We start from the raw sequence: 18,970 nt of genomic DNA, 5'->3' as shown, positions 1-18,970 counted from the left end.
TACACGTCTGTCTATACCTTTTTCGTACAATATGTCTAAATGTATAGAGGACTACAGTATAGGTATATAGTGTACCTATATAACCTCATCGTACACGAAAATATTCTCCTTTATTAATCATTAAGTTGCAAACGTTACTTATTAACAAATAAAAGACGATAAAGCTTCTCTATAAAGTTACCAACATTAATGAGCTTAATTATTAATGGCTTATACCTTCAACGAACTGTTAAAGGTATACGCCAGGTACCGAAGTTTAGTTTTTTCCTTATTAACGAATCGTTGGCGATGGCGCTGTCGGCGTTATATTTAAAGACGTTTAATATGCTCGACGACGTGAGTATTCGCCATTTTTCGACGTCTTTTACAATTTAAATACTTAAATTTTTTTTGTACAGGTAAATTGGATGGTTTCTTCCTTTCGTGACGTTGTTTTGAAAAATAAGGCTGTGTTTACTACGTATATCGATAAGTCTGTACATGTATTAGGCTAAAATGGCAGGTATCTTACTTTAATTTTTTCGATTAGATTTACTCGAAATTTGGTATTAAAAATTTTTTAAAGGTAGTGACTATTTTTTAAATCAATTTTTGAAGAGCTACATCTCACTTAAACGTCAAAAAAATAAAAACTGAAAGGACATAACGAAGCTAAATTTCAAGAGCTGAGTTTCATTTTTTGATCTCCAGCGAATTTTAAAAATTCAAATTCGAGAAAATCAAATTTGATCAAACTCAAATCGAGAATCAATTTGCGGTGATTAGAGTCATTTTTGGAGCCTTTATCAGAATTTTGTATTTTCCAGGCTAGGAAGAATAAACTTGAATTTTTCCATCTCGATTTGATCGCAAATTTTCAAAATCCGTTTTACGCTGATTCTAATCATATTTTAACACTTTTTCTTAAGGAATTGAAAAATATAAAAATCCACTACAGACTCCAGAATCACTAAAAGTAGCCACAGCCAGCAATCGTTTTTGGAGACTAAAGATAGGGTTCAAGCAAAATTTCAGCTTTTCATATTGATACGTTCGTAATAACAAATTTTTAATTAGTTCATTAATTTATTTATTTTTCAAAATAATTACTGGAGAAAATTTTCGTCAGATCGTTAGAAATGTAGATACACATATGAAAATCTGCACCCGAATCTAGACATCGAATGGATCACAAACACAGTAAACGTGACTTTATTGGTGCTGAATTTCATCTTAGCCCGATTTTATGGAACATTTTTTTCAGAACTGGAGACTCCAAAAATACCTTGGAGGCTCTAATACGGTTCCAAACCACAGCAGTCAATCTTTGATGGTCAAAAATGGGATATAAACCAAATTTTAGTTTTTTACTCCAATTTTATCCAATTTCAATTCTTTTTCATTGAAAATAGTCGGGGGGCCCGCATAAAGATCTGTTGCACCTCCCTCCCCCGGTCATCCGCTACAACTTTTTTTTTAAAAGAGGAAGTCCTAAGGAACATTTTTAACACCTGTCCTCAAATGAAAACGTGGCCCTACTTACAAAATGGCGGCCATTTTGATTGACAGACATAAGACTAGCACGACATTTTTTAACCCGTACACAGGTAGATCGAAACAGCAGTCAAAAATTCACCACCTGTAAAAATTTCAAGTGCTAAAGTGCCTTTTTCGATTTTTGGTGAATTTTCTAAGATCAAATTTTGAGCAAAAATGTGAAAAAAAAATCAAAATTTTACCAAATTGACCTCGAAATCTGAAATTTGGAATATACCCTATTTTCGACCTGCCAAATCGATTGGAAACTGTTTCAAACCGTTTTGAGCAGTTCTGGATCCTCCAGTAGATTTTTGAAACTTGGGGGAAATTTCATCAAAAGCAGTTGGAAAGCCGAAATTCATTCTGCAAACTAATTTCAATACGTTACAAAGTCGACTGCAGGTGGATTCAAGTCGTTTTGGAGACTCCAGCGATTTTATTGAAAATTACTGGAGCCTCCAGTAGATTTTTGAAACTTGAAATTACCCCAAAATTTCATCAAATGGAGATGGAAAGGCAAAATTCATTCTGCAAACTAATTTCAATACAATATGAAGTCGACTGCATGGTGGTATCAAGGGGTTTTGAAGCGTCCAGCACCTTTTTGAAATTTTCAATTCACTAAAAAGCACCATGAAACCTTTCAAAAAGTTGCTGGAGGTTCCAAAATGACTTGAACCCACTTGAAGTCTTCTTCAGACGGTGTAAAAATTAGTTTGTTGAATTAATTTTGCCTTTCTATCTCCATTTGATGAAATTTTGGGGAAATTTCAATTTTCAAAAATCTACTGGAGGCTTCAGTAATTTTCAAAAAGTCCCTGGAGGCTCCAAAATGACTTGAACTCACCTAAGGTCGTCTTCAGAGGATGTTAAAATTAGTTTGCAGAATAAATTTTGCTCCATTTGATGAAATTTTGGGGAAATTTCAAGTTTCAAAAATCTACTGGAGGCTCCAGTAATTTTCAAAAATCTGCTGAAGGCTCCAGTAATTTTCAAAAATCTACTGGAAGCTCCAGTAATTTTCGAAAATCAACTGGAGGCTCCAGTAATTTTCAAAAAATCGCTGGAGTCTCCAAAACGACTTGAAATCCACCTGCAGTCGACTTCGTAGCGTATTGAAATTAGTTTGCAGAATAAATTTAGGCTTTTCCAACTTCTTTTGATACAATTTTGGGGAAATTTCCAGTTTCAAAAATCTGCTGGAGGCTCCAGAACAGCTCAAATCGGTTTGAAACTGTTTCCAGTCAATTTGGCGTGTCGAAAATAGGATATATCCCAAATTTCAGCTTTATTAGTCAATTTGGTAAAATTTTGAATTTTTCCCCTCATTTTTGGCCAAAATTTGATTACCAAAAATCAAAAAAGGCACTTTAGCACTCAAAATGTTGACAGGTGATGAATTTTTGCCTGCTCTTTCGATCTACTTTTGTACAGGTTAAAACATTTCATGCAAGTCCTATGTTGGAACGCAAAAACTGAGATTTCAGCTGACCTGTGTCAATCAAAATGGCCGCCATTTTATAAGTAGGGCCACTTTCTTGCTTGAGGACACGAGCTAGAAATGTTCCTTAGAATTCCCTCTTGGCCTCTTTAAGAAAAAAGTTGTCCCGGAGGATCGTCGGGAGGTGGGAGGGGGTGCAATACATCCTTTTGCGGACCTCCGACTAAAATAGAGGCCACAAAATTTTCAAAAACTCGCTAAAAATTAAAAAAATTAAATTCAGCACTTACAATTTGGCCTATTGGTGTATTTTTGAACGCACTTTTGGTTTTTCTATGTCTTATTTTCAAATTCTGCCAAATAAAACAGATTTTTTTTTTACCAAAGATCAAATTTTTATCTCCTGTTGTTTGTATTTTCTATTAGAAATCAGAATCTTCTTTTCTGTGAGAAATTTCTCATTTAACCAAATTAATTTCAGGCTGATCTCAATTATGTAATCGAAAATCAGTTAAATGTTCCAATCTGACAAATGCTCTCTAACCGAAATAAAATATACCTACTTATTCAAGCCAAGCCAAGTTAGGTATTTACAAAACATTCGACTCACTTCATAAGCATTTCTGATATTCATAAGCTGTTTGGTTTGAGCCACTTGACCGGCCACACCGACGCCGAAAGGAATACGTATCTCATCTGATTTCGCCTTCTCCATCGCTTCGTCCAATTCTGCAACAAAGCATATTAGAATTTAGAAAAATATACTACATCCACCCGAACACACAATGGAAACACCACCGTATAAAATTGATGATTTTCAACAAATAAATCTATTCTTTAAAAGTACCTACAAATTTGTTGCGCGCTTTTATACTTATTCTAGCTCTTTCTTATATTCGCGTATACATACAGTACTGTATTTTAACGACGCTCGAATAAATGATATTCTTTTTACACCGAACAATTCGCTATTAATGGATAACCCGCAGCGTGATACCTTTGACTTGATTAATTACGTAGCTCTGATAAATAGCGGTGGTAGTCGAGTTGGTAATATATATAACGCATAAAACGGTGACATTCTCTCTGTGTCTTGATAAATTCCATCGGATTAGTTATCAATGGAAAATATATACAAGGTGTCCGGTACCCACCTCGTATATGTGGAGGGTATAGATTATACCGAGGCAAAACACCAATTGTATTTTTATTTCATTTGTCAATCATTCCACCGCAACGAAATTGAGTCGGGATATTTCATTCGGGCAATTGTAGCATTTTACAGATGAACGAAATCAATTTCTTATTTCTGTCAAATATACGTAAAATAGAAATCAACTCCCCCCCCCCCTGATGTCAAAATTGGATCTCTATAAATGTGATTAAAATTTTAAGCTGGAAGTCTCCTATCTGAATAAAATCAAACTAGATCAAACGAGCATGTTCTAAAACCACTTCAATCAAAATTTCAGACTTTTAAGTTGACTTTTAAATTTGTTGGCAAATTTTTATAAAATTAAAAAAATGTAAAAAAAAGCTGTTTTAAGAGTAATTTTCACACTTTTACTTGAAATTTAAATTTTTCGAACAATGTGCACCAACACGAATACCTAATTCCTTTGATTCAACTCCCACACATCAACAATTACTTACTGATTCTGGGTCATTCTGGAGCCTGCAGCGATTTTTCAATTTTCTCCAGAAACTTCAAATCGCTCTGGAAATGCAAAAAATGGATTTTTTAGGACCTAAAACTTTAGTCAGTGCGCATCTAGCACCTTCTTGACTGTTTTAGGTGATTATCGTGAAATTCTAGGATTGCCAGATCAAAAGTGAATTTTTGATCAGTTTCTCATTGCAGCATTTTCATTTAATTTTGAGATAGATACGAACTTTTTTCACTATAAATGATATTTCAAGCGCATTGTTGCCAATTTCACTTCAATAAATGGCAATTTTTATCAAATTTCATTTCATTTCGATGATATTTCAGAATCGATCAATTTTTTAGATGTTGACATTTCTTTTCTGTGTGATTTGGCTCAATTATTACCTACGAAAAAAAATAGCTCATATTTTTTGGAAAATTTTCCAACTTGAAGTTCGACGAAACTGCAGTTTTTCCAATCTAAAGTAGCATCAAATATTTTGAAAAATTCGACCAACAAAGCATCTCCGCTGGTTTCTCAATTTTCTCCCACAATACGCTGCGAAGTTGAGATATTTTTACGCTCAGGAATAAATTTTCACAAATTATAGTTTTTTCCCCTTTTATATTTATTGTTTTTTAATTTTTTAATTTTTTCATTATCTGCGAGATGTTTCCTTTTTTTTGTTGTAGCAAAAAAATAATAATTTATGCAAATGATCATCCCCCGTCTAGGGATTTAATAATTTCCTGTCTCTCGCATACGAAAAAGTTAAGGGATATTTGATATTACGGGACAAGAATTTATTATTAATTTAAAATAACGTTACATTATTACGCATGTAGGCTATCGCTTGTAGTAGGTGAGGTCCCTTAACCTATATCTGAATTGAAAAACACTCGACGTAATTTTATACTTCCTACGTAGTATAAACTTTCAAAGGATATAAGCTCATAAGGTATATAATCTGTAATCGTGATATAGTAACACATTTTCCTCATCAAAATAAAATTTATATCTACCTACTCTATTGTAGTATTCAATATTACACGATATAACTTTGATCTCGCCAATCATTAGAATGCAAATAACATCGCTTGGAAATTCCTTCGCGTTTGCGTTCATTTACGTAGATATGCAATTCATTACAAAGGAAATCGGTATATACCCACGTTTTTCTAACCATATTTACCTACTAATGTTTATTTCTACCTAGCTGCATATGAAAAGCTTTCATCAAAAAGTTATTTGTTGCATAAAATCAGGTGTTCGAGTAGGCAATTTCTTTGACATAGATGAACTTTCCAAAGCAGATGTTTCAATACACCTCAGAATATAAACACTGTCATGTATGTCTATCATGTGTGAGTGAGCAGCTAAGCACCTACCCTCTCTTATTTCACTAACCTAGGAATCTGTCTACGTTTCTACGAGTTACATATACTCGTACACATACTTGAAAGCTTTGAATATAAAATTTCAATTAATTTTCCACAAAGTTACAGCTTTATCTCTTCGTATAACTATGAACACATATTTTACATTTGTAATTGAAAACGTAAAACGAGGGTAAAGATAATGAATAGAGAGAGTATTAACGCGATGAAGTTTATTTCTGTTTTGCGAAATAACAAAACGCTAAATGACTGGGTCGAAGAGAAGCTTACAGCGAAACACGTATCGACTATCTAATTTAATAATTGTAGAGCGAAATGTGCAATTTAGGTACCTATACGACTATACGTGTTGCACTTTTAAATCTTAAGACAGAAAATTGAGCTTTAAATTTCACTTATTCTGTTTCACCAAACATTACAAATAGTCATAATGATAAAGTTCATTTGGACAGATTTTCAAAACGGTTTTAGGAAATTGCAAATTTCTAAAAATGTGCTCAGTCTGGTGGTTCCAAGACGACCCATAGCCTAACTGCTTAGGTAAATTATATACTATCGATTTAAAAGGTTAAAAGTGTGGTGCATACTAAATTTCAGTTTTTATTTGGTTCAATTATGTGGAATGCTGTGTGAAATGTAGATAATTTTCAGAAAATCCCTGGAGACTCCAGGATTACTCAAAATGTCTCAAAATGAGGGTCAAAAATACTAAACGAATACAACTAAATTTAATTTTTGTAGCTCAACAAAGCAAAGTTTTTATTTTTATTTTTTCAAATCAGGGCCCCTGACTTTAATTTTCAAAATTTTTACAAAATTCGAAAAAAATGTCATTACTTATGGGAGCTGGAATAATGCACGGAATAATTTAGCAGCTCAATAGGATCTTTTCAGGTCCATACGTGCCAGAGAAATCATTTTTGAAAGTTTGAAATGATTTTAGCAACTCATTGATTTTTTTCGAAGCCCTCAAAAGTCAAACTTGATAATATGTAATTAAATGTAACTCAACGTGTGAGAAATTAATTATTTTTTTCAGTATGAGAATTTGACAATTTTTTCCCAAAGTTTGCGAATACCAGCGTCAAGTTGACCCACAACCAGTAGGTTTCCTTGCCAAAAATTACAAGTAAAATAAAGTCAACTTTAATTTACCAAAAATTATTGAGAATTACTGGTAATTTACTAGAAATTTTAATTTCATAGGTAACGTGACACTTCTTATAAGTACCTACATAAATTTTTAGAAATCACTAATAGGCTATGTAATTTACTGAAAATTACCAAACGAATAGGTACCTAATTTGCTAAAGATTACCATGTTCAGTAAAATTCACCAGAAATTCACAAAAGATTGAAATTTTCCAAAAAAAAATGACCCACCAACAAGTTACAAAAATTAAGTATCCATCAGTAATTAGGTAATAGTGAGCAAACATACCGTTAATTTGAAGAAAAAGACCATAGTAATGTACTAGAAATTACTGGAAATTTACCAGAAATTGTCAGTAGTTTAACTAAAGTTGCCAGGAAATCATCAACAAAATTGCAATAGTATGTATAAAATTTACTGTAAATAGATTTACCAAAAATTTACTGGTAATTTACCAAAATTACCGGTAAATTACCAAAAATTACTGTCTAGTAATTCACCAAAAAATACTGGTAATTTACCAAAAACTACTGGTAATTTGATGTCCATATAATTCTAGGGAAATGTAATGGTGGTGGTTTCCCATTGCCTTCCACCATGATTTTCCGTTGGGGTTTACTCAGTTAGCCAAATTTGCCAGCTTTTAGGTGCTGGTATTCGCTTTCTCACTCTGAAGCTCAGCACATCCCTGGGGCTGGAACGAGTGAGTCATTGGTATTCTGCAGCTCTTATGCATTCTTGTTCATAATCTGTACTTATGTACACTGTACAGGCTTGGCCTTCAGCTTGGCACTCCTCCCTAGTCCCTGTCATTCCACCAACTGGAGAATTCTGCTTTTGCCATGTTTATCAATTCCAAAGTCCATCAAACAGCAACCTGTTACCATTCTGCATTAGGTGGACGCGCAGAATACCCCTGGTGTTGTATGGACTATGAATGCAGAATGCGAGAAGAAGGTATCCATTTGTGAGATGTGGCACATGGTGCTATTGAAGGCTACTAGGTACCAATCTCATGTAAAGACTTCATTACCAGAGCTGTGGGACAGAAACGATTTTGGGATTGGATTTCAGTTTCAGGACTGAAATGTTTTCATTTTGGGATTAGATTTGTTTCGGGATTTGTTTTGGCAAATACTATCAACATGACAATACTGGCAACTCCATTGAAAAATGGTGTTTTATCCTCCTAGCGGCCAGGAGTGAAACTACATTTTACCACAAGCATCTGATTTGAGATTCAAACCAGTTCCCGGTTGGCAAAACGGCATTTTTTAGACAGTGCATCTGAATAGGGATATGACCACATATCAGCAGGCTTGTTAACCAAAAAAAAAATTTCCGGTTAAGGTTACGGTTAAAAATTGAACAAGAAATTCAAAATTTTGGTTAAAGGTTACGGTTAAGGTTAAGGGTAAGGGCACCAATTATGGACCAGTCCGCAATATGGACCAGCGCCCGTTCTCGTTGGTAATTAGCACAATCTGTCAGGAAAAAATGTATTCTGATGTATTTCTCATCAAAAAAACGAATGAGACAAAAATTACAACTGTAAAGTCAAAACTCGCTGAGAAATTTACAAAAAACTGTTTTGAGACACTGAAAAATTTTTTCAGTGTGTTTTTCAACTTTTATTAAAATATACTTATATGTGGTGTAATTTTCTAAATGGCATTGATGTTTATAATATCAAAAAAGGATGTAGTTTCTGCTGGAGTGATCAGTTTTTGCTAAAAATGAGGGTATGTACAGAAATTTTTGGTGCAAAGTTTTTTTTTATGGGGTGCGCTAATATGGACCACCTGTGATATTGAATTTTTTACTCATTTTTTACAGCCACTGAAAAGGGGAATGCTTGAAATACTTTTTTTTGTTCATTTCTACTAATAAATATGATGTTTTGAAACGTAAAAATATGTTTATTTTGAAATTATTCTTTAGGTGGTTCATATTAGACGTCCAAAATTTTGAACTGTCATTTTGACACTCGTCACTCAACAATTTGAAAAAAATATTCAAAATTAACCTGAACTGCTTAGAATAAGTTTTTTTGTTCATTTCTACAAATAAATATGACCTTTTGAAAAATGTGAAAGTATGTTTATTTTGAAATTTTATAGGTGGTCCATATTAGGCGTCCAAAACTTCGAACTGTCATTTTGACACTCATCACTCAACAATAAAAAAAACATACTTAAAGTTAACCTTCACCCCTGAAGTTTTGTACAGTGTTGGTGGAAGGATGGAACTTCATTTTAAGCCTTTGTGGAGGTTTCTACCTCCTATAGTTTTCAAGTGGCAATCCTCCAAAAAAAAGTGGTCCATATTTGGTGCCTCTACCCTTATTCATTTTTTAAAGTTACGGTTAAGGTTCAGGTTACGGTTATTGAGGACCATTTTTTTCGGTTAATGGTTAACATTAAGGTTACAGTTTTTGGTGGTAATTTTTCCAGTTGAGCTTAAAATTTCGGTTAATGGTTAAAATTACAGTTGAAAATTTGAAAATTTCCAAAAATTCTTTCGGAGTTTGAAATTTTGAAGTTTAAAAAATTGGAAAACTGGTAATATTTTTAATGTTTTGATCATTTGTTTGATTAAAATTTCAAATCACTACAAATCACATTAAAAAAAACTCAGATAAAAAGAAATGAATAACCAGTTTTTTTCTAAACATTTTTCGGTTAAGGTTATGGTTACGGTTTATTTTGATCTCAGAAAAAAAGAAATGAATAACCGGTTTTTTTCTAAACATTTTTCGGTTAAGGTTATGGTCACGGTTTATTTTGATCTCAGAAAACAGTTACAGTTACGGTTATGGTTAGTGATATTTCAAAAAAAAAAGGTTTTTTGGTTACGGTTAATTTTTTTTTTTGGTTAATTTACCGGTTAATTTGCGGTTACGGTTAATGGTTAAAAACCGGTTAACAAGCCTGCATATCAGTCAGAGTGTATTCTCTGACTGCCAAAACGGCAATATCTGACTGTGGTTCTGAGTGTGGATCTGACTACACTCAGATCTCCACTCAGTTTTCTGACAAGTCACCGCCATCTTGGAATTTCAAAAAAATACTTGTTTCTGATTGGTTGATTGTAGTCAGACTGCGAATCTGACTGTCAAAACGGCAATTTCTGACTGCAGAAATGATTAGTCAGATATCACCAGAAATGCGCCAATCGGGTTGTAAACCAACCAATCAGAGCATTTTTGATAAGAGTTAGTTTCAACCCAGGCCATTCAGATTGCACTATTACAGCGACAAAAACACTCAATGTATTTTAAATGGAGTTGTCATGTATTGTTAGTTGATAGTATTTGGTTTTGGGATTGAAAAAATTGTTTCAGTTCCGGGTTAAATCAGTTTCCATTTCAGGATTTTCATTTCCACCAATTTTAACCTCAAATTGACTAATGGACCGTGCAGGGGTCTTAAAATGGAAGGTTTTGACTTGAGGAATCCTATGGTGTAATTAGTTTAATGCTTTAAATGCATAATTTTGTTTAATTCATCGAATCATAATCTGAACGAATGACAATAAATGATGTAAAATGACCATTATCAAAATAAAATTATGGAAAAAAGTCAAAAATTGAAATCCCAAAACTGAAACGATTTGTTTCGGTTTCAAAATTATATAAGTTCCAGGATTTTTTGGTTTTGGGATTGAAAAAATAACATTTTTTGGTTTCAGGATTAATTTCAGGTCGGTTTTGAATCAGGATTTAATTGGTTCTGGTTTTGGGATCGTTTCGGACCCACAGCTCTGTTCACTACCAACGAGAAAGTATTAGCAAGAAAGAATAGGAGAGGAACAGAAAGTCGTAGTAGAAGATATCAAGAACAGGAAGTTGAAGTATGTATTTAGCCCATAAAATATGAGAACACAATATTTTCATGAAAGTGGTACAGGGGAAAATCCAAGGAAAAACAACAAGAAGGAGGAAATGATCGGAGCTGTTAACAACAAACTCACCAGCCAACACTCCCTGTGAGACCCTGGAAGAAACTATCAGATATGCTAGAAACTGGCTAATATATGTAGATGGAAACAGACGCTATCATCTGTAAAGAAGTGCAATTATGACAACAACAACTGGTAATTCACCAAAAATTACTGGTAATTTACCAAAACTTACTGGTAATTTACCAAAAATTACTGGTAATTTACCAAAACTTACTGGTAATTTACCAAAACTTACTGGTAATTTACCAAAAATTACTGGTATTTTACCAAAACTTACTGGTAATTTACCAAAACTTACTGGTAATTTACCAAAAATTACTGGTAATTTACCAAAAATTACTGGTAATTTACCAAAAATTACTGGTAATCTACCAAAATTACCAATAAAAAGTTATTGCTGGGTAATTTACCAAAAATTACTGATTATTTATCAAAAATTATATGGTAATTTACCTGAAAATAACTGGTAATTTACCAAAAATTAGTGGTACACGCGGATCAGCATTAGCACTTTGAAAATTTCGGATCAATATTTAATATACCTACTTAATTATGTCAAAATAGGTATAAAAATAATTTGTTGACATTTTTGCAGAATTAGAATTTTTCAGAGAAACTTTTCAAAGTACCTAAGTATAGATACTTATGAACGAGGCGAAAATTTGTGGCCAAATGACCCCATGATCTCAATGGGGCTTGTATGGTTTTTGCTGATCGTGGTCTTCCTTCCAATCTTTATAAGTACATACCTACATCTTTGATTGAATTTTAAAATTTTTTCTCACATTTCAAATCATTTTAAGCCTTAAATTCGTTGTGTTTTTTTAAATTTTTATTTTTTTTAATACAGTGAAACGTTCATTGTAAGTATGAATACATGCTATTATAAGTGCATAAAGCCTACGCACGCCTCCTCAGCCCAAAGATGCATTCCGATTAAAAATGGCTGAATTGAACTAATTCAACTCCAATATAGACATATCCTAGGTACTTCTATCGAATTAGGTAAGTTTCTTCTGAGAGAATTCTATAGAACTTCAATACTTATACCGATGTGCTTAAACATTAAAACCTCGTAATATGTTGGTTGGATATGTATATTGTATAGGTACCTACTTAAAAAAGGAAAATTAATTTCGAAATATTTTCTTCCAACAAAGGAACTAATAATCGCTAAACGGCTTGCTAACTTTACGAGTGTCTGTAATCGTTGAAAAAGTTGGGAAAAAGAGCAGAGAAAATTTCCACTTATATTCCACTTATGGCACGTTGAAAAACCTTGGAATACAGCGGAGAAAATCTGCTCGCGAGCACGAGCTGATAAGGCACATACTTATACCGATTAAACGGGCGAACGCGAGAAAAGCTCGCAACGCGCCGCAAATGAAGCATAAAAGAGCGCAAAATGATCAAACTTTTTATCGAAATAATGGCATTTTAATACGATATCGGATGAATTTTACAAATTCCATGAATTCGTAATCGAATTCCGAGTATAAAGGAGCTTCTCGAGAATAGCATTCTGTAATGTGTTTTTTTCTTCGTTTTATTTTTCCCCCTTTATTTCAGTTGCATTATTCGCGTCGTAGGTAACTATGGGTAGTAACTATATGTAGAGGTAGGTACATTACTTTTGACTAAAACACATATCTACAGCAAAATACGAGTCTTCGTATGGAACACGAAATTTACCCGGGTGGCGTTTATTAAAACCTCTCGTACATTAGCTGATATCGTACAGCAATGGGAGCTGGAGAAAAAAAAAGCTCGAGCTGAACGCTTCAGTAGATACTAGACGACCTTAAAACACGATGCAATTCTCGCAAAATCGTATAAAAAACACCAATGTAATCCGTTTCCCTATTACCTTTTAACCAATACGCCAATAAATATATTATTTACGATTGGGACCAATGTATATACGGCGAACCGAGCAAGAAATCGACCTCGAATCCCTCAAATATAACAACGCCGGCAACTGTGCGCGCTTTTAAACGTCACCGCCACAAATACACCGACTCGCAAATATGACTTTAATCAAAATTAATACATTTGCCAATGTCTGGCGAAATCCTCGTACAAGGAAAACCTTTCTTCTTATACGTCCGATGCGAATAAAATGAAAAGAATAAAAATTTAAGACGTGATTTTCCAGACGCAAATATGCGTAAGTTGAAGCCAAACCGTATAGCTACACTTTATGTCTTCGCTATATATATTTTTTTATACGGGAATATAATGCTCGAAGGAAAAAAAGCAAAGGAGAAAAGCCACAGAGAATATTCACCGATGACATCGCAAATTGTCGTAAAAAAATGACTATTTTTATTCCATCGATAAAATTTTCAACTAATGTATAATCCAACAACCGATAAATCAAGAAATTTTACTACGAAATTCAAAGTAGATGATTCATCCCACTTGCGTGAACACGACAACGTCTCAGGAGTCTACGGCGGCGGCGCGTTGGTGGCACCGAATATCATGATCGGGCGTAGAGCAGTGTTAATTATAGTTCATTGTCAGTGTTGAAATTATTTTTTGAAAATTTTCCCAGTCAAAAATGGCAAAAAATACAAATTTCAACAAATTATTGACCCAAAAAGCTGAAATTTATCACTCTGCAAATCGATTGGATACGGTTTCGAATTGTTTTGAGCAGTTCAAGTGCCTCCAAGAAATCTTATGTATAAAGTAAAAATTCCCTCAAAATTTTTTCCATCAGTCTGGGAGCCCGCATGAGGATCTATTGCATCCCACCCCCAGTCGATTCTCAGGGACAACTTTTTTATTAAAGAAGGAGTCCTAAGGAACTTTTGTGGCCCTACTTAGAAAATGGGGGCCACTTTGATTGAAGAGGTCATTCGAAATCGCAGATTTTGCGTTCCAACATAGGACTTGCACGAAATTTTTTGAACCATACAAAGGTAGATCGAAAGATCAGGCAAACATTTATCACCTGTCAAAATTTCAAGTGCTAAAGTTCCTTTTTCGATTTTTGGTGAATTTTCAAAAATCAAATTTTGGCCAAAATGTGAGAAAAAAATCAAAATTTTACCAAATTGACCTAGAAAGCTGAAATTTTGGATACATCCTATTTTCGACCAGCCAAATCGATTGGAAACTGTTTCAAACCGTTTTGACCAGTTCTGGAGTCTCCGGCAGATTTTTAAAACTCGAAATTCTCACAAAATTTCATCAAAAGGAGTTGGAAAGTCGAAATTTATTCTGCAAACCAATTTCAATACGTTACGAAGTCAACTACAGGTAGATTTTAAGTTGTTTTGGAGCCTCCAGCAATTTTTTGAAAATGACTGGAGCCTCCAGTAAATTTTTGAAACTTGAAATTTCCCTAAATTTCATAAAATGGAGTTGGAAAGCCGAAATTCATTCTGAATACTAATTTTAATACGCTATGAGGTCGACTGGAGGTGGAATTTCAAATCGTTTTGGATCCTCCAGCGACTTTTTAAAATATTGTATGGCGTTTTTTGGAAAATTGAAATTTCCAAAAAGTAGCAGGAAGCTTCAAAACCATTTGAAATCACCATGCAGTCGACTTCATATCGTATTAAAATTCATTTGCAAAGTAAATTTCAGGTAGCTAACTCAATTTGATAAAATTTTGTGGGAATTTCAAGTTTCAGAAATCTGGTGGAGACTCCAGTAATTTTCAAAAAGTCGCTGGAGACTCCAAAACGACTTGAAGACGACTTCAGGCGGGTTCAAGTCATTTTGGAGCCTCCAGAGGGTGTTAAAGTTGAAGTGCAGAATGAATTTCTGCTTTCCATCTCCGTTTGATGAAATTTTGGGAAAATTTCAAGTTTCAAAAATCTGCTGGAGGCTCCAGAACTGCTCAAAACTGTTTGAAACGGTTTCCAATCGATTTAGCAAGTCGAGAATAGGGTGTATTCCAAGTTTCAGCTTTCTTGGTCAATTTGGTGAAATTTTCTGTCGATCTACTTTTGTATGGTTTAAAATATTTCGTGCAAGTGCTATGTTGGAACGCAAAATCTGCGATTTCGGCTGACCTGTCAATCAAAATGGCCGCCAGTTTGTAAGTAGAGTCACTTCTTTTTTTGAGGGAAAGGGTTAGAAATGTTTCTTAGGACTCCTCCTTTAACAAAAAAGTTGTCCCCGTGGATCTACTGAACAGAAGGAATCAATACAGGATCCTAAAATACACTACCAGCCATAATTTCAAGTGTTTAACTTTCAAATGTTCTTGATTTTTGGCAAATTTTTGAAAATTCAAATTTGAGTCAAAAAAGGAAAAAAATCAAAATGTGACTTAATTTACCTAGAAAGCTAAATTCGATTTGTACCATATTTTCAACCTTTCAAGGTGATTGATGATGATTTCGAACCGTTCCTGGAGCCTCCAGTAGATTTTTGGATTTCCCATTTTTTGAAAAAATGCTGCGAAAGTAGGTGAAAAATTAAATTCAAAATCACCTATTTAAACTCGGATTTATCACCTTTTTAACTCTCTCAATGAATTTAGGAATATCATTTTCAAAATATTTTTGTGCTGATTGCTGATTCAATTTTAAAATTATCTCCAGCGATTATTATTAATATTTTTTTTAAAAAAAAGAGAAAAAGTCCTCGCTTGAGAATGTGATACAGTAGGGTTAGACTACAGACTGCTAGAAGGAATTATTAGTGTAATTTTCTCCTGAGGTGGATTTATCAGAAATATTCCTTAGGAATGAAGGAATATTTGCCGACTACCTGACTAGCTCCAGATTATGCAGCTTTATCTACCTCAATGCACATAGTGAGAAGTTGCAATACTATAAATAAAGAAAGTGTTATTCTCAAACCAATTACTCATGGATTTTTATTGCAGATGTTGTGTAATACAATAGTAATTGAGCAATATTATACCACCCAACTGCAAGCCAGTTTGTAATTGAATCGGTGGGAATAGAAAGGGGCTAAGTCCATTTTCGCACTTTTCAGGAATAACAAAAAACAGATTTATTTCAAAATCAAAAATTTTTGGTAAACAAGCTTAAGGTCGTTGAAAGAGGACCCCAAGACACAATGTTTAGCACTGTTTAGAGAAAAAATATATTCACGTGCGCCGGCGCTGTTGCTGCCTAAACAAACGGGACTTACACCCTTTCTGCACGCAATCGCCAAAATTTCTCTTGAAATTCTTCGGGGACGAATGGGGCTTGATTCTACATCTAAGTACATCACTAGACTGCTATCTCGTTTGAATTGACTAAAAACTCCTTGAGGTATAAGACTTTTTGCCGAAGTTGTTAATTTTTTCGTCTTTTTTCTGTACAGAGATGAACTTAAATTTCAAAAAATGGTCTTCTCAAAAATGTTAGTTATTTTTCAAGGAATTCAAAAAATTTTACAAAAAAGTCATAAATGCGGATACGCCCCTTTTCTGCACCCAAATACCACTTTTCCGGCAGTTTTGCGGAAATCTGACATCACCAGTCGATCCGCCGTACTTTGAAACCCCCATATCTGTGAAGAAAAAATTTCCGAAAATGTGACTTGGTCCCTTTCTGTTCCCACCGATTCAATTAATCTGTGTGTGGAATAGGTACACACTACCTATTTACTCACTCTTCGAGTAGGTAACTTGAAACTATCACAGGAAAACCTGGCAACTTATTATGAAGCCAGGTAAATTATAAAAGAATACCATGTACTTAGTTGTATTCTTTTAAATTCAAGTACTCAGGTGATTAACACATTGTCACCTTCACACAATGAAGTTCAATTAAACTATTATGTATCACTAGTTAATTAGCTAATGTATTAAGGGCGAATGCAACCCTGATAATACGTGTAAAAACCATTACCTTTTTTTTATTTTTTATAGAAGACTGTTCATTTTGACCATCTCTCCCTGGCAACCCCTAATAATAGGCGCAAGGATGGCTATAGTCTTGAAAGGTGACATTTTTGTGTGGGTCTATAATCTCTGATCGTCTATATTGGATCAGAGATATTCCAAAAATATACCATGATTGTACGCAGATTTACGACTAATCACGTTAAAAGCACTAATTAACCATCTACGGATGGGTACATAATAATTTAGGGAGTATGGAACTAAGCCACATCAGCCTTGTACAAATTCACTCTGACGACATTGGATCAGGCGAGCTGCATGAACCTAGACCTAGACCAAGTGATTTTCCAAGTTCACAATCCCAGCTACGAGGCTCGGATCGTGAGTACATTATAGGTAACCTATTGTCCCCACTACAGAATGAGTTCAATAACCTACGCTTATGGGGGAGTTACATTATGAACTGCTAAGGTGATCAGGGCATATCTGCTCATCACAAATGCATAAATGAAAAATTTTTTAATTTGGTTTGTACCGTAGGGGAGAGACGCCAAATATGGAATTTGCCAAATATGGAATGCGACAATATCTCGAATGTTTACCATTGAAATCTACCGGCGATGGTCAGAATCGATTAAGCTAGTGAAATAACCAGGCTATACGAGTTTTGGTAGTGATCCGTAAAGTTATCTGTGTTTATTTGACAAAAATGTGATTTGATAACAAAAAAATTTTTCTGTGAAAAATTTTGAATTCAAAAATTTTAGCAGAAAATTGTGCGAAAACATTTGTATGAAGATAGCTTCTAGAAGTGAAAAGTGAGTAGGTACTTTCAGAATATTTCATCAGTTTTTCTCAAAAGCTGCAAATAAAAAAGTTATTATCGTTTTTTATTCAGATTCTTTGGGTAGCCCATTATGGAATATGTTATGTTTCTTATTTTTTAAGTATTCTTTCGATCACACATGTTCAAAACGTTAGTAATTATGCATCTTAGATGTATTTTAGGTCTCAAGTCGAATAAATTTGATTAAATACGTAATTTTATCCATTAATTTTTGAAAAAAAATTTCTTTCAATGTCAGATAATTTCACGTTTTAAATTGATTAAAATGTGAATTTTGTTATTGTAGTCAAAGGTTTTAATTACTACTTATTACATTTCAAGTCAAATAAATTTATTTAAATACGTATTTTTGCGAGTAATTTTTGAAAAAAAACTATTCCATATTTGGGGACCATTTTTTCAAAGTCCAAAAATGACACTTTCTACAAAATTGGGAGTGGGGGGAAAAGTTTTTGGTTTTGAGAACTGAGCTTTTAGAGGGTGAAACTAGAGGGTTGCAGCTACCCATTGGTTGTTTGAGATCACCCTTAAGTTGATTTGGGGCTGATCAATCTCAATTTTAAAGATGGTAGGTATTCCATATTTGGCGTCTCTCCCCTACTTTCAGCTTCCCGAGTCAATTAGTGATGGTTTAAAACTATTCTAGAGCAGGAGCCTCCAGGCTTCCAGCGACATTTTGGAAATCAAAAAAAAGTCGTAAAATCTTATGAAAATTGTGGTGGACACTTGTTCTGGAAAAATAGTATGTAATCAGTCTAGTGAATTATGCTAACAAGCACCAATCGTGAGCATGCGCGCGAAAGTTGATTTGGTCAGATTATACAGTAAAAATCGCTTAATGTTATAATTTTTGTCCCAGCCCATTTTAATAACATTAAGCAACTTATAAGTCTTATATGGTCAATTTTTTTACTAAATATGAAGTCATTGAACTAAAATTTTGCAAAAATTGCGAGAAAAGGTGTTGAAAATTGGTTGAAACTTCAAAAAGTTATGAAAAAGTATCAAAAAATGATGTCAATCAGAAAAAAATCTGAAATTTCAAAAAAATTAGGCAAAAACTGGGTGAAAAAGTCTTAAAAACATTTTAAAAGCACAATCATAAAAATGCGAAAAACGCTTTCGGACTTAGCGCGCGGAGTGGCTGAACTCTAGTGACAAAATTGAAAAGGTGTGAA

At 33.9% G+C, this 18,970-nt stretch overlaps 1 protein-coding gene across 6 annotated transcripts in view; it reads right to left on the bottom strand.

The window, feature by feature from the left end:
• Nucleotides 1-18,970, bottom strand: part of Pde6 (phosphodiesterase 6) — a 229,210-nt gene that overhangs the window by 31,869 nt on the left and 178,371 nt on the right. For all 6 annotated transcript variants that reach the window (XM_065358742.1, XM_065358741.1, XM_065358743.1 and 3 more), the window contains one exon: nt 3,570-3,688. In XM_065358742.1, the coding sequence (XP_065214814.1) occupies nt 3,570-3,688 (119 nt within the window). The remainder of the gene's footprint in view (nt 1-3,569; nt 3,689-18,970) is intronic.

This window comes from Planococcus citri, chromosome 3 (assembly GCF_950023065.1).
Source record: "Planococcus citri chromosome 3, ihPlaCitr1.1, whole genome shotgun sequence".
NCBI lineage: Eukaryota > Metazoa > Arthropoda > Insecta > Hemiptera > Pseudococcidae > Planococcus > Planococcus citri.
The sequence above is the reverse complement of the archived record's forward strand: the minus strand, read 5'-3'. Positions and strand labels throughout refer to the sequence as shown.